Source organism: Tupaia chinensis, unplaced genomic scaffold (genome assembly GCF_000334495.1).
Source record: "Tupaia chinensis unplaced genomic scaffold, TupChi_1.0 Scaffold000377_2, whole genome shotgun sequence".
Lineage (NCBI taxonomy): Eukaryota > Metazoa > Chordata > Mammalia > Scandentia > Tupaiidae > Tupaia > Tupaia belangeri.
This window is the reverse complement of record NW_006159876.1, coordinates 1419431-1441008: the sequence shown is the minus strand read 5'-3', so window position 1 is coordinate 1441008 and position 21578 is coordinate 1419431. Positions and strand designations below refer to the sequence as shown.

Here is a 21578-nt window from a genome sequence, read left to right as displayed (position 1 = left end):
TGCGCCCTATAGCAAAAACCTCTCAAAAAAAAAAAAAAGATTTTATTTAACTTTATTTATTTGACCAAAAATGGACAGAGAGAGAGAGAGAGAGAGAGAGAGAGAGAGAAAGTGAGGAAGGAAGCTGCCAGGTCCAGATTTCGAACCTCAGTTGGCCAGGTGGGAGTCCAGCACCCTTAACCATCACGCCTCCTGCCAGCCCCACTAATTGAATTTTTTAAATGTCTCTCCTTGGTCATAAATGTCATAACTTCCAAAAAAGCTTCACACACAAACGTATAGACAGTAAGAAAATCTTTGAACCTTTTTTCTGTCTCTCTCCTTGCCTACTCATAATGGTTATTAAGAATTTAGTGTAGGGGACCAGCAGTTGGCGTAATGGCTATGTCACTGGACTCCCACATAGTCAACCGCGGTTCGAGTCCTGGACCCAGTGGCTTAAAGTCACATTGGGCGCTTGTGCCTGTGTGCCCAGGATCCCAAGAGGAGAAGGGATTGTGGCATGACCATTCCCCCCCGGGGGGAGATTTCTCATTTTCTGTCTATCTGTTTCTGTCTTTCTGATGAGCACACATGCCCTATAGCAAAAACTCAGAAAAAATTTTAGTATGTGCGTTTCTGGATCATTTTATATATATGTACACTATTTCTTTTGTGTGATGTAAACCTATTGCAGGAAGGGATCTGTAGCTTTCACATTTGGTGTCCCCAGCAGAATCTGGCATGGAAATGGCCTGTCTGTTCAAGATGTGTTTATCGGGACCAGCAGTTGGTGTAATGGCTATGTTGCTGGACTCCCACATAGCCAACTGCAGTTCAAGTTCTGGACTCAGTGACTTAAACTCATGCCAGTGGCATGTGCGTACGTGCCCAAGATCCCAAGAGGAGAATGTAGAAGGGATTGCGGCGTGGCCATGCCCCCGGGGGGTGATTTCTCGCTTTCTGTCTCTCTGTCTCTCTCTTTCTGACAAGTTCACACACCCTATAGCAAAAACCTCTAAAAAAAAAAAAAGATATACTTATTAGCTGATGGAGTTTTAAAGAAAAAATTATGTTTACAGTGGAAAATTGTAAAAATAATAACTGTACTGTTTTCTCTTTCCCATTTAGGTTGTTAAAGGCCTTACCTATTTGTGGAGTTTAAAGATTTTGCATAGAGGTATGTGCTGGGCTTCCAAGCTGATTTTATTTGGGGTAGGCGTGGTGCTGTTCCAATATTGTCGTTTGTAAAGTGAATAAATGATCTAGCAGTAAGCCATTGGTACTCAAAGAGAAGGCTGCTTTCTAAATATTATTTTCCTTGTTTTTTCCCTCACTGCTGTCATTTAGGTTATAAACTTGGTGTTATGTTTTTGTGAAGCATGTTTACCAAACATGTAAGAAGCTGTTTCATAGTATTTGAAAATAACCAGATCTCATTTCTCTTGTTTAACTCTAGTTAATGCAAATCCTTCGCTTTGTGTATAATTGCATCCTTCCTGTTACTAACGTTTCCGACATCATGCACTGTTCCTAGGAGGTCACGCCACATACCTGTACAGTGAAAAGCAGTGGTGAAGGCGTCATAGCCTCCGGGTCTAGTACCAGTATCCCCTGGAACGTTACAAAAGGGCCCTCCTTTTATCTTTGTTTTTGTTTTATTTTTAGTGGTCCCAAACTATCTAAATTCATTCAGAGCAAATTATTCGGTGTGAAAGAGACTATAAGAAAGCAACTCCAGGGCTGATGTTACTAACAGTACTGTTTAATTTTATGCATCTGCCCAGCCTAGGTTTGTGTACATTTGGGGACTGTAACAGCATACACATTAGATGTGATTAAGGGAAAGTTGTTTTGGTTTTTTTTTAAGGTACAAACTGAAAGGAAGAAAACATTCAACTGTAATATCACATCTGTCACTAAGGGTTGTTTTCTTTTGTTGGTGGATTTAATATCCTAGTGATTACAAATTTCTTCCTAAATCTGCCTTCCTCTTTTAAAGAGAGTATCTGGATCTTGACAAGTAAAATGTTAATTTAATTCTTAAAGGTATTTATGCTGATTAAATGGAATCATAAAGCAAATTGTTCTTTAAAGCAGTCTGCTCTGTTTCTGGAGTGTAGTCGGGGCGACGTGTCCATGTGGGACTGAGCTGGATTGCGCTCCTGTTCCTTTCCCTGGGTACGAATAAGGGTGCAAACAAATCTGGTGGATCAAAGGAAAAAAACAGAACCTTTTCCACTTCAAAATCAGGAGAGAATGGGATTAAACATGCGATTTCGTGCTTGTATTCCCCATACTTCCAGCTTCCTGTGCGCCAACCCATAAAGCAGTTATGGGCATTTTAATGGGAATTAACCCAGTGGTCAGTTCTTGTCTTTTCATTGATTTCTGTGGCCATCTGCTGTCCATTTGACAAAGGAACTAAAGGAAGACATCAATTGTCTATAGCCAAGCTTTCATTGAAAGGGTGGTGCCGTGGACGTGCGAGTGTTGCTAGGACAGAGCCTTACAACCCTCCTGCGCTCTGTGCTTACCGGTTACTTCTGGCTTCTAATGAATTTTCTCCAGCCATAACTTTCTGTGAGGAATCTCAGTAGTACCAAGAATGTTGGTGGATAGGGGAATGCATTTCAGCTACTCTGCAATCATTTTTTTTTTCTTTCAAAATGAGAAAGCATGCTGATAAGTCAATATGCTTCTGGTACTTCTGTATCTAACTGATTTGGTTTTAGTTTTAACTGTGTTTGGAGAAACAACTCAGTTTTTCATTTGAAACAGGATCTTGGCAGACATGTTTGAAACAGATTTGTCTGGATCTAAAAATCAAGCCTGGGCTCAGGTTTCAGTAGGACACTGGTGATCACTGATGGGCAAGTGTGCTGACCGGAGCCTCTCGGAGGCCGGCCGGGCCTTGTTTGCAGCAACCGGGCTGAGGAGGGGCTCTTTGATCAGTGACATATGAAGGCGGTGACAGTAGCCTGACTGAGGGAGAACACTGAGGTTACAAAGGGGAATCCGGAGCCTGTGTTTCTCTTTGCAGCCTGTGCGGGCCGGCCCCATGACCACAGAGGGAGCCCTGCTGCAGTCACTGTTAGTGTGGGGGCAGATAGCTACGAGGGGCTGGGAGCCTGTGGGGCAGAGGGCCTGCAAGTCGTCGCAGGAACTCAGTTTTAAGTAAATACCCATGAGGGTAGGTTTGAGGGGCTGTACGTCCATGGCTGCTCAGATGGAAAGTTATTCCCCAAGAGTTATGGACACTCCACTACGAACTTATATAAAGAACCCGTGGCGATACACCTCCTCCCATACGTTTCTGTGTCTAGCTTTTGTAGTTTCCTGGCCGTTCTGCCTCTAGATCTGGGTGCATGTGTTTGTACTGAGGAATCAGTGGAAGAAGTCAAGTGTCCCCGAAGACCTTTGTAAAGCATTGTAATGAGAAATTTGTCCTAGATTGAGTAGTTGTTAACTTAATATTTCAATGGTTTTGTCCATATTTAATAACTTGGGTTCCATAAAAATAAGATTAAAGATGCCTTTTTATTTACCAAAAAGCTATTTAATTTTCTCCTTGATTAAAAAATTGTAGCTTTTTAGATCAGTTCAATCAAGCAATTAAAGATCAGAGCTTTTAAGTTCAGCTAAGGCAATTAAATAGATAATATACTTGTTTATACACTTCTGCTCTACAAGCTCATTGGCGTACCTTCTTAAAAGCACATATATTCATTTCTGCTTTCTCTAAATGAACGCTGATGGGAATGATAGCTGAGTGCGTGTCACATTGTCAAATCAAAGGCAGGCTTCTTTCTGCGGGGTGGGGGTGCCTGGTGCAGGCGCCATGAAAAGAGAGCGAAGAGGAGAGAGTGAGAAGACGCACTGGTGGGTGATCTAAGCCTCTTCCTCCTTTGTCTTGGTCTAAGTACCTGTGTTCTCCTCTGATCATCATTTTCTAATGCCGCCTCTAAAAACCAGGGTAAGGGGAAAAAGGAAAGAAAGAAGTGGCTTTCTATTTATGAGTAAAATTTCAAAAGATTAAGAAATGGAGACGTATGCAGTTACCTAATGAGAAAAGAGAACAGTTTCTCACATTTAAATGACTTTTATGAAATATAAGAGTCCTAGAGTTTTAGCTGTGGAAAACACATACATAAATAGTATATTTTGGAATTTATAAAACATGGTTTAGTGACTTTTAAATTATTGAAAACCCAGAATCTCTCCTTGGTGTATCCACTGAGGACTGTAGATTGAAATTTGATCTGTGAGTAGTGACAAATCACCCATCTCATGAGACTAGTCAGTTTGGTCAGTTAGTTTATTAAGTAATGTATTTTGTCAACTGGAAATTGTTTTGGAAATTAAAACGCACAGTCACTATTCATAAAGGATCATCAAATATTATATTCATTCAGGTGTTAATGTTTATTTTGCTCTTTAAGATTTGGTTGAGATGGGGCCAGCAGGTGGTGTGGTGGTTAAAGGGCTGGGTTAGGACATGGCCAACTGTGGTTCGAGTCCTGGACCTGGTGACTTACTTTCTCACTGTCCCTCTCTTACTCTGTCTCTCTCTGGTAAGCTCACATGCCCTATATCAAATTTTTAATTAATTAGCTAAGTAAATCATTCTAAAAAGAAGAATTGGTTGAGATGACCCATCAGAATACTTTATAAACCATCAAATGCTAATAATGCAGATATATTTTTGTTATAACTTTGAATTAATCATTTTATTCAGATAAGAATACTCCATTCCCAAATGAAGCCAGAGGGAGAGTTCTTACACTTTCAATATTGCTGGGTCAAAAATCATGGACTTCTCTTCTTGAGATAAACGAAGCATATGATGATCCCACACGAGGACAGAGTTATTAAAAATGTCTGAAACTCCACCAAGATTAACTACTGTGGAAGAGTCAGCCTTATTAAAAGGCATATGTGAGAGCTCCGTTAGCAAAACATTAACCGACTGTGGGTAAAAACAAAGAAAATGAACAGTGAGAACGTCTGTTAGGCCAGATCCGACATTACAGCAAACATTGCAGCTTAACTTCAAAACATACATCGCCACTAATGAGGTGAGAGCCCTGCATATTAATAAACCCACAACTCCAGTCAGGCAGTCATTACCCACATCAAACACAAATACGAGATTAGCACCTACGCCACTTCTTCGCAAGATGTGAGAATGCCCTGGCAGTTTGCGCTCTCTTTCCCGAGGATAACAAATAGAAATGGAAGGGTAATGAGAATAGAACTCAGATTAAGAAGAAATTGGCAGTCATTCTGGGGCAGTCTCTCACAGGTGCAGCAAACCTCGATAGTTGGTGTCCCAGGCCGAGTTTCATATACATGAACTTGGTTGGTCTCTTTGACGTTGGAGTTTTTTGGTTTTGTTTTATTTTGTTTTTGTTTTTAATACATTTGTTGCAAAAATTCTGGAGACAAATGCTGCCTAAGTAGATCATCTGTGTTTAGAGAAACTATCTTGTTGTTTAATTCATGTTTGCAAATTTCATTTCCTGCTCTTGGCTTTACCCTCTTGTAAATCCGGCCCGATGCAGAACTTTCGGTTGATGTTACCTTAGATGCCAAAGCCACTCCAAAGCCACTGTTGTTGGTTTGTTCATTCAGCAACTATTTCTTTTATACCTGCTGTGTTGCAGGCACTGTTCTAAATACTTGGAATACAGGATGAGTAACAAAAAGATTTCTACGCTTATGGAACTTGTTCTATCAGGGGTGGGGTGGTTTGGGAAACTATCCGTAGACATAAAGAGGCAGAGTTCTTTCTGTGGGGTTGGGGAGCCCGGTCTGAGAAGACAAGATGGTGAGGAGAAATACTAGTGAGAAAGCTGAGCCTCTCCCTCTTTTGTCTTGGTCTAGGAACCCTGTTCTCCTCTGATCATTTTGTAATGCTGCCCCTAAAAACCAGGGTGGGGGGAGGAGAGAAAGCAAGAAAGAAATGGCTTTCTGTTTTTGAGCACAAAAATAAGTAAATACTGAGTGTGTTAGAAAGTAGCTGGTATTGTGGAGAAAGGAAAAAGAGAGCAGGCTTGGAGGAGACAGTGGACAGGTTGCAGTATTGATCAAATAGACCTCATAAAGCAGGTGAGTTTGGAGGGAAGGCCTGAAGGAGGAGAGAAGGTAGCCAGGTAAATTTTATCAAGTTCTGACAAGAATACCACACAACTAGAACTCTTTTAAAAAAAATATTCAATTTATTATTATTATTTTTTAATTTGACCAGAAAGAGAGAGAGAAAGTAAGTAAGAAAGCAAGCCTCGAGGTCCAGGACTCGAACTCCAGTCAACCATGTAAGAGTCCAGCACCTTAACCACCACTCCACCTGCCACCCCCTTCCAGAACTCTTATACATTGATGGTGGGAATGTAACATGGCACATCACTTTTGAAAGTGGCTTGGCAGTTTCCTGCAGCATGGTCCAGCCATCTCACTCCTAGATATTTATTCAAGAGAAATGAAAACATATGTCCACACAAACCTGTAGGCAAGTGTTGATAGTGGCTTTATTCATAACGGTACCGAAGTGGAAATGACCCACGTCTTCAGCTGGTGAGGGGCTAAGCAAACTGATATGCCCAAACAATGAATACTGCTCAGCAATAACTACTGATACACGCAACGTGGATGGTGTCACATACTTCATGCCAAGTGACAGGAACCAGAACTGAATGGCCACTTACCTCATGATTCCACTCATACAGCATTCTAGAAAAGGCACAACAATGAAGACAGAAAATAAAGCAGTGATTACCCAGTGGGGGAAGAAGGGTTGACCGTAAAGGATGATGAAACTTTGTGGTACGTTAGAAATGTTTTGTATTTTTATTTTGGTGTGGTTATGTGTTTGTTAAAACACCTGTTCATACAGGTCTTAACACAAACACCTAAAAAAGGTGAATTTTATTGTGTGTAAATTAAGCCAAATAAACAAGACTTAACAAAAAAAAAAAAAAAGGAGAGGCCTCTCTCACATTTTAGCAGTGCAGTAGATGCTCTACTTCAGTGTATATTTTCCTTCCTTCCTTCCTTTCTTCCTTCCTTCCCTCCTCTCTCTCTCTCTCTCTCTCTCTCTCTCTCTCTCTCTTTCTTTTAAAAAGGATTTTTGCTATAGGGTGCTTGGACTTGCTGGAGAAACAGAGAAACAGTGAAAAGTCACCCCCCAGGGGGCATGGCCTCACTGCAGTCCCTTCTCCTCTTGTAATCTTGGGCGCACACACACTCATGCCCAGCGTGAGTTTTAAACCATTGGGTCCAGGACTCAAACCACAGTTGACTGTGTGGGAGCTCAGCAATGTAACCATCACTCCATCTGCTGGTAGCTTTTTCTTTCTTTTTTAATTGCCACAGTTAATTGCTGGGCAGAGAGAGCGAGGGAGAGAGAACATACCCCTCGGTGAGGCATGATCACGCCAGTCCCGTCTCCCCCCACCATCAGGGTTTAGGGCATGTGTGCACATCTCTGCTATGTTTTTCAAGCCTCTGGGGCCACATTTTGAATCTTGGTTAGCCACATGGGGTCTGGCTCCTTATACACAGCTCTTAACACCTGTGTTACAGGGGAAGCAAGTGTTACACCTTTTTTTTTTTTTAACTTTTTAGAAATAAATGTTATTGTATATATTGGAGGTTTATAAAATGATGTTATAAAATACATGGATATAGAGACAAATAGATCTACACATAGATTAACATATGTATCATCTCCTATTGTTACTTTTTGTCAAACAGTGTGTTAAGAGAAGCTAAAATTATTTCACAAAAATGTACCTATTTTTACTCTGTTTTGTATAAGCAAAAAACTAACTTGTTATTTTATGGATTTTTTTAAAAGTTTTATTTATTTCTGCTCTCATCTTTACTTTTTCTTATCTCCTACTAGTTTTAGGTTTGGTGTGTGCTTGCTGTTCTTGCTCCTTGAGGTGGATTGTTAGGTTATTTGAAATCTATTTTTTTTATCTAAGCATTTATTGCTGTAAACTTCCTTCTTAGTGCGGAGTTTGCTGTCTCCTATACTTTTTGCTGTTTTGTTTTCATTTTCATTGGTTCCAAGAAATCATTCCATTTTTAAATTGCCTTCCAGATTGCTTCATTGACCCTGTGTTCCAGGACCATGTTGCTTAATCCCATGTATCTGTACACTTGACAAAGTTCCTCTTGTTTCTGATTTCTAGTTTGTTCTATTGTGGTCAGAGAAGGTCCTCATATGGATTCTTAGAAATGTGCTGCGACTGGTCCTGGGGCCTTGCACATGATCTCTCCATGGTCTCTCTCCTGGAGAAGGCACCAGTGTGTGAGGAGGGGAGTGTGTGTTCTGCAGCTGTTGGATGACACGCTTCGTAACGTCAATAAGGGCTGTTTGGTTTATAGCACAATTTAACTCAGATTGATAGATTGATTTTGCCAGGGGGTGTGTACATTCAGTAGAGACAGAAAAAGAAAGGGAGGGAAAATGAAGCCCCCCCCCCCACACACACACACGGGGAATGGTCATGCTGTTGCAGTTCTCTTCGGTTTTCTCCTCCTTTTGGAATTTTGGGCATACATGTATCACACACAGCCAGAGTGTTTCTATCCCTCCTTTTTTTTTTTTAGTTTGCTATCAGGTGCATGTGCTAGGGGACAGGAGTGGAGAAAGTGAGAAATCACCCCTTGGGTGGATGGCCACACCACAATCCCTTCTCCATTCTCCTCTAGAGATTTTGGGCATGCACACACATATGCCAGTGTGTTTTTCAAGCCATTGGTTCTGGGACTCAAACCACACACTTGGCCATGTGAGATCCAGTGTCTCAACCACCATGCCAGCTGCTGGCCCCGTGGTGTGTTTCTCAAGCCAAAGCACTGCCTCTGGAACTCTTAACAGCATAGTTGGCCAGGTGGGATCCAGCCGCCTTAATCACCATGCAGTAGACTGGTCCAACTTCTATTTTCTGTCTAGATGATCTTTCCATAGCTGAGAGTGGGATCTCAAAGTCTTCAACTATTACTACACCGAACTCTTTCTTTCCCTTTAAATTTTATAGCATTTGTTTTATATATTTGGATATAAGTGTGTGTGTGTGTATGTGTGTGTGGGTGTGTGTGTGTATAAAACCATTGTTATATCATCTTGCTCAGTTGATCCCTTTATCATTATATAAAAACTTTATTTTTCCCTTTTTACATTTTCTAATTGCCAGAAGGGGTGTGTACTTTGCCAGAGAGAGAGAGAGAGAGAGCAGATCCCCCTCCCCTCAGCAGGGCATGGTCATGCCACAGTCTCCTCCATTTCTCCATCCTGTTGGGATTTGGAGCATGCCTGCGCACATGCCCAGGATGTTTTTCAAGCCACTCGGGCCAGTATTTGAGCTGTGGTTGGCCGTGTGAGATCTGACTCTCTTAAGCACTAGATTATGGAACCAGTTACCTTTCACAGATTTTTTACGTGAAGTCTGTTTCAGCTGCTATAACAACTCCTTCTCACATTTGGTTTCCGTTTGCCGGAAATATGTCTACATAAGTCTTTACCACTGAGGTGAGATTCTTGTAAGAAGCATATCATTGGTCCTTGTTTTTTTATCTATTCCACCAATCTGTATCTTATAATTCATTTACATTCAGGGTAATGATTGATGGGTGAGGATTTATTCATTTCATTTTAATTATTTCCTGATTGTTTTCATTTGTTTCATTTGTTCCTTTCTCCCTTTCTTCCTGTGTCTCCTTGTGGTTTGGTGATTTTCTCTAGTGTTAAGGTTTGATTCTCTTTCTCGTTTGTGTATGTACCCTCCCAGTGAGTGTTATACTTTCCCATGTTTTCATGATGGAAGTTACTATCCTTTTGTTTCCATATGTAGCACTCCCCTCAACATTTCTTGTACACCTGGTCATGTAGAACAAATTCTCTCAACTTTTGCTTGGCTGGTGAAGATTTTATTTTTTTTCTTCATTTCTGAAGGCTAGCACTTTGCTGGATAAAGTATTCTTCACTGACAATATTTTTCTTTCAGCTCTTTGAATATAATCCGTTCTCTTCTAGCTTGTAAGGTTTCTACTGAGAAATCTGCTCTTAGTCTAATGAGGATTCCCTTATATATAATTTGACCCTTTTCACTTGCTACTTTTAGAATTTTCTGCTTGTCTTTATATTTTGATAGTTTGACTATAACGACCTAGAAGAGGATCTTTGTGGGGAACTTTGAGCTTCCTGAATCTGTATGTGTATACCTCTCCTTAGATTTGTGAAGTTTTCTGCTATTATTTCATGAAACAATTTTGCTATACCTTTTCCTGTCTATTCTCCTTCTGGAACTGCCATAACACAAACATTTGTTGGCTTAATGGTGCCTGTAGGTCCTGCAGGCTTCCTTCATTTAAAAAAAATTTTTTTTCCCTTTTTATGCCTGACTGAATTCTTTCAAATGACTTGTCTTCAAGTTCAGAAATTTGTTCCTCTTCTTGAAATGTATATTGTTAAAGCTTCTGATTGTATATGTTATTTCTTTCTGAGAATCCTTCTTCTCCAAGATTTTTCCTTGGGGGAACCAGCAGTTAGCGTAGTGGCTATGTTGCTGGACTCCCACGTAGTCGACCGCGGTTCGCGTCCCGGACCCGGTGGCTTAAAACACACCAGGTGTGTGTGCTTGCGTGCCCAAGATCCCGAGAGGAGAATGGAGGAGAAGGGATTGTGGCGTGACCATCCCCCCTAGGGGGTGATTTCTCACTTTCTGTCTCTCTCTGTCTGTCTGGCGAGTGCACGCACCCTATAAACCTCTCCAAAAAAAAAAAAAAGACTTCTCCTTGGCTCTTTTTAACGATATCTATCCCTTTGTGGAACGTCTCTTTCATATCATGTAATGCTTTTGTTGGATTGTCTGTGTATTCTCTTGCATCTCATTGAGTTTCCTTAGGATTATTATTTTAAATTGTTTTCAGATACTTCACAAATTTCCTTCTCTGTGAGGACTATTGCGGGAGCATAACTGTATTTTGGGAGTGTCATGCCAACTTTCTCATGTATCTTGTGTCTCAGTGTTGATATTTGCACATGAGGTGAAACAGTTGCCTCTACCAATTTTACAGAATGGCTTCCATGGTGAAAGACTTCCCCTAGTCAATATGTCTTTGGATGTCAGTTGTGTGCGGTGTGTTGGTTTTGGCTCTCGTAGGCACAGTAACATAGTCTCCACGTAGTTTCTCCAGCTGCAGTCATCATCGGCAATGTCTAGAAGTGACTCAGAAGCCTAGGCCGGCTGCTCCCATGGAACATGGTGGGATGGAGCCTCCCAAGTGGCTCAGCTGTATCTGAGGTCACTCTCTCACCTGTTTCCTCAAGATGCGGAGGACCAGGCCCTTTCTGAACCCCAGCTGTGGGCAGAGTTGCTCACACAGCTATTCCTGTGGGATGCAGAGGGTGGGACTGCTCTGTGCAGTGCATGGCTGGGGGCCAGGTCATTCACCTGACTGCTCCCATGGAACATGGGGTTTGCAGGGAGGTAGGACTACTCTAATAGTTCCTCATGCCAGTGGTTGTAGGAGGTGTTGCTTGCCCAGCTGCTTCGGCATGATCAGGTGAATATGGTCACGTGATGGCCTTGGGCAGCCACAGCCTGTGTGAGGGATGGTACAGCACAACCTGCACTCTTCCTCTGGGGCATATCATGGGGGGAGATGCCCCTGGTCACTCCTCAGACTGGGCTCAGGACCTGTGAGGGCCAGAGGACTCCCCTGTAGGAAAGACTTAAGGTGTCCAGGTCTTTCATGGGGGTTGCTGAGGGTCTTTTGCTCACCCTCTCCCATCACAAGCTTCTGCTGCAGTTCCTAGCCTATCTTGTCTGGGGAGAGGGAGCAGAGAAGCAGAGCACTTTGCTGTCCTCTCTACAAGGCTGTCCATGCTCTGCAGCGTCCAACCTTTCTTTTTTATTGTGGGGGGGTGGGGTGGGGTAGGGTTGGGGGGTGGAGAGAAGCACGTTAGGCATTTTGAAAATTAGAATACTAGAATCAGCCCAACTAGTGCATCAACAGCCTTCAGCCTTTGGAAGGTGAGTTAGAGAAGCAATTTTACATCTGAATTGAAACCTGAACTCTCATGGCTGCCAGCCCAGATGTTCCCAGAGGTGACCTGTGGCCCAGATGCTAGCAAGGGGAACCCCAGCGCTCTGCTTTTAAAACGAAGTTTCTCTGCCCAAAAGACAGATGGCTCTTTTGGAGGGTCTTGGTGTATCCCCATGGCTCTGATAAATCCTACTTAGACTTGGTCTGGCAGCTCAGTAGCTTAAAAACAAACCAAAAAAAAAAAAAATCTCACGATTTAAAAGACATCCACCGTGACAGGAGGGAAAAGAGAAGGTGGAGAGGACGATGGGGCTGCAAAGCCAGGAGAGGCCTGGGAGGGTCAGAGAGCAATGCATAGGAGTTGCTGTCATTGGCACAGCATTTTGGAGCATCTGAAAGTTAACAGTTTTCTTTTATTAGTTAAAACCATTTTCCCCAGACATGATAATGTGGAACTAAAAGCATGTAGCTCTGACTTGGCCTAGTGGGCAATTTTAAAAGCCCAGTTTCTAAGAATGAAGAGGCTTTACTTGGCATTCCCAGGTCTGTCACACTGCCTCATCAGCTGCCCTGGAAAGGCAGGTCACCTCTGTGTTCTGTGCTGCGCCTCCTCACCCGTACCATGAAAGGAGGCTAGAGAGATGATCACGCCGGGTCCTTCAGAGCCAGGGTTCTGAGTTCTACGACTTCATGACTGACAAGGTCGCAGAACAAAGCAAATTAGAGAGACGTACAGGAAAAGAAAGAAAGGTGAGAACCCCTGACAATCGTTTTTCTTTAAGGATTATTCTATTTCATTTTATTTATTATTACTATTTTTGATTTGCTATAGGCCATGTGTACTCACCAGAGAGAGAGAGAGGGAGTAAAGGGAGGGAGGAAGGGAAGATGAGGAAGCTGCCAGATTTGGGACTTGAACAGTGGTCAGCCATGTGGGAGTCCAGAGCCTTTAACCACCAAGCCACCCGCTGGCCCCCAGATTCTGTTTTGTTTTGTCTTTTTAGAGAGAGAGTTTTGCTATAGGGTATGTGCACTCGACAGAGAGACAGAGAGGCAAAAAGTGAAAAATCAACACACACACACCCCCAGGGAGTATGGCCATCCCTTCTCCATTCTCCTCTCAGGATTTTGGGCATGCATGCACATGCGCCCGATGTGAGTTTTAAGCTGCCGGGTCCAGGACTTGAATTGCATTCGACTACATGGGAGTCCAACGATATAACTATTACGCCATCTGTTGGTCCACCCCAGATTGTTTTTAAGATAATAACAAAAGAGCTACTAATAGTGACTCTTTTTTAAGCACTTACACTGTCCCGACACTCTTCTAAGTGCTCATTGTACATAAACTACTATCCGGTATCCCTTGAACGTGGGGAATTCTATGAAATACTTCAGAATTAAAGATAAGAAAAAAGTGTAAACTAATAATTGACAATTAGAGGTGCCTGGCTTAGCTAAAAATATGGCTGCTTTCTAAAGCAGACTAATAGAACCAAACTAAAATACATATTTAAAGGAAAGGGTTTATAAAGTATAAAGTACACTAAAAATAAAGCATTATTAATAAATAATTATAAAAAGAATATGTAGGTTCACAACTTGAAGAGAAAGAAAAACATCCTTTTTTAAAGATCTTTTTCAGGGCCAGCCAGTGGCATAGTGGTTAAGGTGTAATTTACAGACCCAGCACTTTGAAAAACATGCTAGGCACTTGCGCGTGCCCAAAAGCCCAAGAGGAGAGATGGAAGAGAGACTGTGGCATGACCATCCCCCGGGAGGGGTGCTCTCTCACTTTGGCTTTCTCTCTCTCTTTGGTAAGCATACATGCCCTCTAGCAAATTTTTTTAAAAATTATTTTGAAATAATTATAGATCCAAGGAAGTTGCCCAAGAAGCTGTACAAGAACATCTCACACAGGATAGACTTTTTAAGAAAGGAATTTGGAAGAAAATTGGGGGCGCATAACCAAAAGCAGCACCAGCAGGGAAATGCTATCTGTATTTATGATTACCTTTTAAGTGCGGTCACTACTTTTTTTTTTAAGAAGTTTTTGCTATAGGGTGTGTGCGCTCACCAGAAAGACAGACAGAGACAGAGACAGAAAGCAAGAAATCGCTCCCCAGGGAGGATGGCCACGCTGCAATCCCCTCTCTTCCATTCTCCTCTCAGGATCTTGGGCACGCATGCACACATGCCCGGCATGAGTTTAAGTCACCAGGTCTGGGACTTGAACTGCAGTCAACTACATGGGAGTCCAGTGACATAGCCATTACGCTAAATGCTGGTCCCAGTGGTCACTATATTTTAAGATTTTTTCTTTTCTTGAGGGCTTTTTTTGCTATAGTGTGCTCGCCAGAAAGACAGAGAGAGACAGAGAGACAGAAAGTGAGAAATCACCCCCCAGAGAGGATGGCCATGCCTCAGTCCCTTTTCCTCCATTGTCCTCTTGGGATCTTGGGCACGCACCCACATGCGCTCGGTGTGAGTTTAAGCTACCAGGTCCGGGACTCAAACCACAGTCAACTACGTGGGAATACAGCGACATAGCCATTACACCATCTGCTGGTCCCTCAATTTTAAGATTTTAAAAAGTGTTATAAGAATATTTGTATTATATTCCCAAATTATTTTATTTTCCACAATTATATTATTCAGTGAGAGAAGAGAGATGAAACTTTCTTAGAAGTAAAACTTTTTAATTCCTTAGGAAAGAAATTTTGATATCAAGGCGGTAATGTTCAAAGAATACCTGTGTATATAAAAGTTGGAATTTGTGGCAAAACATAAATTAGGTAATAATAATTTGCTGCATAAAGTAATTCTTTAACAGAGGATTGCTAGAAAGCATTACTGCCAATAACTAACCTGATCAATTTAAAGTAATTTATGAAGAGGTGTAATTTGCATAAAACTTTCATAACAACCTCTCTTGCAGAGATCTATGCAGTTTGTGCTTTGCTATAGTTGAATTTTTGTTTTTGAGAGAGACATTTTTGTTATAGGGCCTGTGTGCTCACCAGAGAGACAGAGAGAGAGAAATCACTCCCCAGGGAAGATGGCCACACTTCAGTCCTTTCTCCTCCTTTCTCCTCTTGGGATTTTGGGCATGCACACACACATGCCTGGTGTGAGTCTTAAGCTATCAGGTCTGGGACTCGAACCGCAGCTAGCTATGTGGGAGTCTAGCAACACAACTATTATACCATCTGCTGGTCCTGACAGGTGAATTTTTTAATAACCCAAGTTATATTTTTGCTTTCTGGAGAATCAGAACTGATCAGCATTTGAGCCATCCGAGACAGGTCAGCGGAGTTGTCCCCGGCCAGTTGTATGTTGCAGCATGTAATGGGGGTCCAGGTGTGGGAACTTCCTTCCCTGACCTTGGGGGCTGCTTAGCCAGGGTAGGGAAGCCACAGTTACACCTCGACTCCTGTTTTGAAATCTTTTACATATTAATCGGATGCCGACTCTGTAGGAGATCATTACTCATGAACATTCATGGTTTTTTAGGGAAAAAACTGAGGCAAACAAACAACTTCATTGACTGGGTTGTTGCTTTTCTCCAGCTCTGACTGACTATCCACACAAATGAACGTCCTAGAAATTAAGCCTGCTTCCCTACATTGGTCATTTATTCTCTTTGCTTCAGGACATCACTGGGGAAATCTGTATTTGTGATAATGATTTTCAAAAGACAAGAAACCCCTTGCATCGTTACTTAAAAGTGTTCTTGTAAGAGAATATGTGCCTAGAATATATGAAGAACTCTCAAAACTCAACAGTAAAACAACAATCCAATTAGATAATGGGCAAAAGACATGAAGAGACATTCTATTGAAGAGGATATACAGATGGCAGATAAGCACATGAAAAAGATGTTCAGCATCATTAGCCTTCAGGGAAATACAAATTAAAACCACCCCGAGATAGTCTACATACCTATCAGAATGGCTAAAGTAAAAAATAGTTACAACATGAAATGCTGGTGAGGATGGACAGAAATGGCATTGCAAATACCTTGCCGATAGGAGTATAAAGTGATAAAGGCCTATCATTGGCGTTTAAAAAAAGAAGAGAAACATATTGCCGAGAGCCGCGCAGGGAAACCTGGTAGTCTAGCACTAATCCGATCACCGGGTTTAGGACACAGAACACCAACTAAACTGTTGTACATGCGTGTACAGTTTGATTCTGGTGTTCCTCTGAACAAAGCAGAGAAAATTACAATACCACAATATTGAACTTAAACTTTCAACTTCTCTACTAAATTAACACACGCATGCACACGCACACTCTAAACATACTGGCAGCTGGTAGCACCTCAGGGAGACACTGAAGGGGAAGCAAGACCCAACATGGCCGGTCAGGGTTTGAGTCCTGCCCTGGTGGCCACAGGCCCAGGATTCTGAGGGCACGGAGAACTAGAGGAAAAAGGATTGCAGGGTGACCAGGAGCATCGGGGGTTGCTCCCCCCACACACACACACACCTTGCTCTTTCTCTTGTGCGTGGATGTGCAGGCACACATAAGCTCTCCGCCTGTGACATGATAAAGTAAAAAAATCTAAACTTAGCACACGCAGTCCCTGCCATAACCAAAGAAGAAAAACCGAAGTATGCAGCTACCATCTGACCCAGCGATTGCATCCGTGCTAGAGAAGTGAACACTTCTGTCCGCAAACGCCTGTAGGTGTACACAGATGCTTTCTTCATCACAGCCAGAAACTGGAGAGAGCCCAGGGGTCCTTGCGCAGGGGAAGGCTGAGCAAGCCGTGGTGCTTCCGACCGCGAGTGCTGCCCGGTAGAGGAAGGGACAGTTACTGCCCGTGCACCACCTAGATGGGTCCCCAGGGTTCTGCGTGGCGAGAGCCAGTCACAAAGGTTACACCTGTAAGATTCCATTTATGTCACATTCCCAAGATGACAACATTGCAGACATGGAAAGCAGTTGCTGGTTGCTAGGCGCCAGTGAGGAAAAGGGGGCTGGAGAGAGAGAATTGCGTGTGGCTGTAAAGGGGCAAGGTAAGAGATCCTTGTGGTGACAGAAGTCTTATCCTGACTCTCCCTATCAATGCCCGGTTACGATATGGTAATATAGTTCCCGAGATGTCAGTTACCTTTAGAGGAAACCAGGTAGGGAATACAAAGTCTCTCTCTCTCTGTGTTATGTGTACGTGTGAATCTACCTATATTTTGAGCTAACTCAAAATAAAAAGCGTGCTGTAAAACAAAACATGCAAAGGAGAATGCGCTCTTTCGGTGGTCAGATTTGGGATTTGGGTAGTCTGCTTAATCAGAGAGGGCTGTCTTCCACGTGCTTTTGCTCTCCCATGCATCAGTGATAGGATTTGATCACAGGCAGAGTCATCTTTTAGGACGCATCTAAGGGCCAGGCGGTAGTGTGGTTGTGGGGGGTGCATTCTCACCTCTTCCCTTTCTCTCTGTCTCTCTCTCTTTCTGTCTCTGGCACACATGCCCTATAACAAATTGGGAAAAAAAAAAAAAAGGAGGGGGGGACATATTTAAGAGGATGAAGAACCCAGGGAAATGAGCCCATCCCGTCCTGAAAAGGAGTATCCATGGAACTTGACAGAGAGAGAAAGAGAGAGAGAAAAGAGACCATGTGCCCTTCAGGCAGGATGGCAAATGGAGAGATCCATTAGCTCCCCAGCTCCCTCCCCCGAAGTCTGGCTGCCTCGCTGGGAGTTGGACTTGAAGCAGGCTAAGTGATTGCCTGTGTCCTGCTCACAGGTCTTTATGGCATGCATGATGGTGAGCTCCTGCCCACCTCCCAGCAGCCGTACTCAGTGTGCAGGTAACTGTGACTCCTCAAGCCCACAGGTAGCTCCAATCCTAGTTTGTCTTTTTGTTCCTGAGGTTTAGGGACACATCAGAGGGAACAGGAGAGCACCTGCATGAGGATGTAGGGTCGTTCTGGTCGGTAGAGGGTGGAGGCCACCGTTAATTCGTGGCACTGATTACATGCCACCGTGTCTTCGTTGGATGAATAAATTAAATAATTTTCTGAGGATAATGTTTTTCTCCTAGGAAGTTTCATAATGTAGCTTAATTGGAAGTCACAGTTTGTTCCTCTTTCTAGTATTAAAGACAGAACCAGCAGTTAGTGTAATGGCTATGTCGCTGGACTCCCACGTAGTCGGCCGCAGTTCACGTCCCAGACCGGGGGGTTTAAAACTCACGCCGGGCGCATGTGCGTGCGTGCCCAAGATCCTGAGAGGAGAATGGAGGAGAAGGGATTGCAGCGTGACCATCCCCTCTGGGGGGTGATTTCTCGCTTTCTGTCTCTATGTCTCTCTCTGTCTGTCTGGCAAGGACACGTGCCCTATAGCAAAAACCTCTCCAAAAAAATAAAAGAGATTTCTCCTCAGATAGAACATTCTCCCAAAGAGAATGGACAGACAGCTTTAGCAGGTAGGAGACCTCCACACGTCTCTCCCTTTCTCTAAAGGCATGGCTGATGGTGAGCAACTTCCTGGGAGTCAAATCCACTTGCTGTTGGAAGAGTTGGATTGAGTACAATCGTAATAATAATAATTGTTAATAACATCATTTGAGGACTAGCAGATGGCATGGTGGTTGTGTTGCTGGACTCCCACATGGCCTACTACAGTTGAAGTCCTGAACCCGGTGGTTTGAAATGCCCAGCAACTGTGTGTGCATGCCTAAGATCCCGGAAGAGAATGGAGAAGGGATTGAGGCGTGGCCATCCCCCCTAGGAGCAGTTCCTCACTTTCCCTCTCACTGTGTCTGTCTGTCCACCTCCCCCCTCCACCCCAGTGAGCACATACGCCCTAAGGCAAAAACCTCTCAAAAAAAAAAAAAGAAAAAGAAAAAAGGTGGAAGGGACCTAAAATAAAACATCTAGATCAGTTTCTTTGTGCATTTCCCAGCATCACCCAAATACTCAGCACTGAAGCTGGGATAGCAACCCAGCCCGTTATTTCAAATTAGTGTAATATGGTGCAGTTTGTTGAGGCTTAAGAGTTAGAGTTGCAGCCTCTGGTTGTGTGGCCTTGGACAAGTGATTTAATTCATTTTGTGTCGCAGTTTCCTCGTCTGTCAAATGGGGTTAATAACACTGGGTCGTCGGGAAAGTCATGACCTATTTTTCTGTACCAGAATGCGTCATGACTTCCCCGACCCCCTAATAGTGTCTGTCTCATGGGTAACAATGAGAACTAAGTAAGATCATGCCCGGTGGTAACAACATGCTTAGTCTACTTCCTGGCATAGAGACAGTATCAGGAGTTATCTGCCATAATTGTTATTTCTTTAAAACAATTTACCAGAATTGGGGGGATCAGCAGGTGGTGTAATGGTTACATTGCTGGAATCCCACATGGCTGACCATGGTTTGAGTCCCAAGAGGAGAATGATGGAGAAGGGATGGATTGTAGTATGGCCATCCCGCTTTCTCTCTGTTTCTCTGACTAGTGCGCGTACCTTATAGCAAAAATCTCTCTCTTAAAAAAAAAAAAATGGGGGGACCAGCAGTTAGCATAATGGCTCTGTCACTGGACACTCCTATAGTCGACCACGGTTCGAGTCCTGGACCCAGTGGCTTAAACTCACGCCAAGCGTGTGTGCATGCATGCCCAAGATCCCAAGAGGAGAATGGAGAAGGGATTACAGCGTGACCATCCCCCCGGTTGGGTGATTTCTCGCTTTCTATCTCTCTCTCTCTCTCTCTGTATTTCTGGAGAGCGCATGCGTCCTAGAGCAATACAATCCCCCCAAAAATAAAAATTTTTACCAGAATTGATTTCTGACCATGCTGCTCTAAGTCACACCTACAGTCCTCCAATTTCTTCATACATTTAATGTGGCATTCATTTGTTTTCTTTCTTGCAGTGGTATCTTAGCTTGGAAATAGGTTATTCCAGGGTGAAGGCAGAGCATGGGCCCCTCGTGGCTCCCAGAACTCATTACTCCCCCACTTTGGTTCCCATACTCCAGCCAGAATACGCACATGTTGAGGTGGAGACCCAGATTCACTGCTTTAGAAGGAACGCTCTTACTAACCGTGGGAGGGTTGAAGGAAGAGCTGACAGGAGCCGACCTAGGCACAAGCCTTGGGAGTGCCCTGTGACTCCTGCCATCATCACTGGGGGAGGGAAGCCGCACTGCTGCCTCCATTCCCGGCGGGATCATGAGCCTGCCTTCAGGAGGGCGGTTACGCTGCTTGATTTTATTTTAGGCTGTGTGAGGATAAGTGAGTGTCCTCCCCGTCATACGTGCCGGGGGATCGTAGTACGTGCCGGGGGATCGGGATGACTTCTGTACTGCACTGTGGCCGTCTCCCAAGTGCCTTCCCGTCGTGCACGGATAAGTGCGCAGTGCAGAACGGCAGTGTCTCCCTGTTTCATGGTACTGGCTGTTCTCATTCATTACAACGCAGTCCCCAAGAAATAACCAGGTAGATAGATTGGTGGTTGTCTTTCCGTAAGGCAATTAAACACAATGAGCTAGTGCTGCCTAGCACCCCTGCACAGTGGTAGGTGAGGGTATGAGGGGCGGAGCCCTGCCAACGCTTCCTCAGGCTCCTGGTAAAACGACAGTGGCCTCCTGGCATTCAAGCCGACAGTGTCATTGCTCCCTAGGAGGACGAAGGTGAAGAGACGTTTGGTTCTGCTTCCATTGCCGTCTCACAGCAGAGCTGCCTGCGGTACTTTAAAGCTGTTGAACTCGTGTTTCCTTGAGACTTGTACCCTGCCTTTTTCTCAGAGTAGCCAGTGAAGCTTACACGTGCACATGCAGGCACATTAAATATTTAGGTGCAGAACAAAGCCGAGACCAACGGGGGCAGACCAGCGATCCGATCGCGGGAGTCGGAGCGATAGCTGGCACCGGATGTGAAAAGACCACAACCGAGAGGGAATCCTCAGCTCTTCTGGCGTCAAAGAGACCTACAGCGTGCAAAAAGGCTTGGTTTTCCTTGGAACTGATCTTAAAACAGGAGTTGTGTGAAGGAGCTTTTATTTATCTATTTTGAACTGCTCTCAACCTCACCCCAGGAGCGCCGAGCCAAACCCCCAATGAGGGTGACCTCCCACTCTGACCCCTGATTGTGCTGGGGGCGGGGCGGGGCAGTGGGCGGAGGCGCCCTTTGTGAAGAGCAAGCGTCAGCCCTTCGCTGTGGATGTGGGCTGTTTGATGCTAATCGATGCTCCTGCGTAGAGATACAGCCTCCTGCATGTGGCAGTTAGGGGTGGCAGTGGGATGTCTCCACATGATACCCATTTCCACAGTCAATTTGGTCAATTCCATGGGAAAAAACATAAGTCATTCCAGCCTGAAAACCAGTCTGAACCGTCATTGGAGGTTATAAAGGCAGCTATGGTTGGCTGACTGAATTTTTCACTTTGAACCAGTTGGTTTTTATATTTTGTAGACATGGCCTTAGTCATTTTGAGCAAGAATCTTAAATATGAGAAAGTGATGTTTTAAAGAAAATTATTTAATTAAATTATTCCTATTATTTTTAATTTGCTGTGGGGCACATGTGTTCACTAGGAA

General features: G+C 43.7%; 1 protein-coding gene across 13 annotated transcripts in view; it reads left to right on the top strand.

The window, feature by feature from the left end:
• MAP2K5 (mitogen-activated protein kinase kinase 5) overlaps window positions 1-21578 on the top strand; it is a 332934-nt gene that overhangs the window by 146418 nt on the left and 164938 nt on the right. For 12 of the 13 annotated variants that reach the window (XM_014589747.1, XM_014589744.1, XM_006153475.2 and 9 more), the window contains one exon: window positions 1111-1159. The exons of the other annotated variant lie outside the window; for it this stretch is intronic. In XM_014589747.1, the coding sequence (XP_014445233.1) occupies window positions 1111-1159 (49 nt within the window). The remainder of the gene's footprint in view (window positions 1-1110; window positions 1160-21578) is intronic. 13 annotated transcript variants of the gene reach the window in all.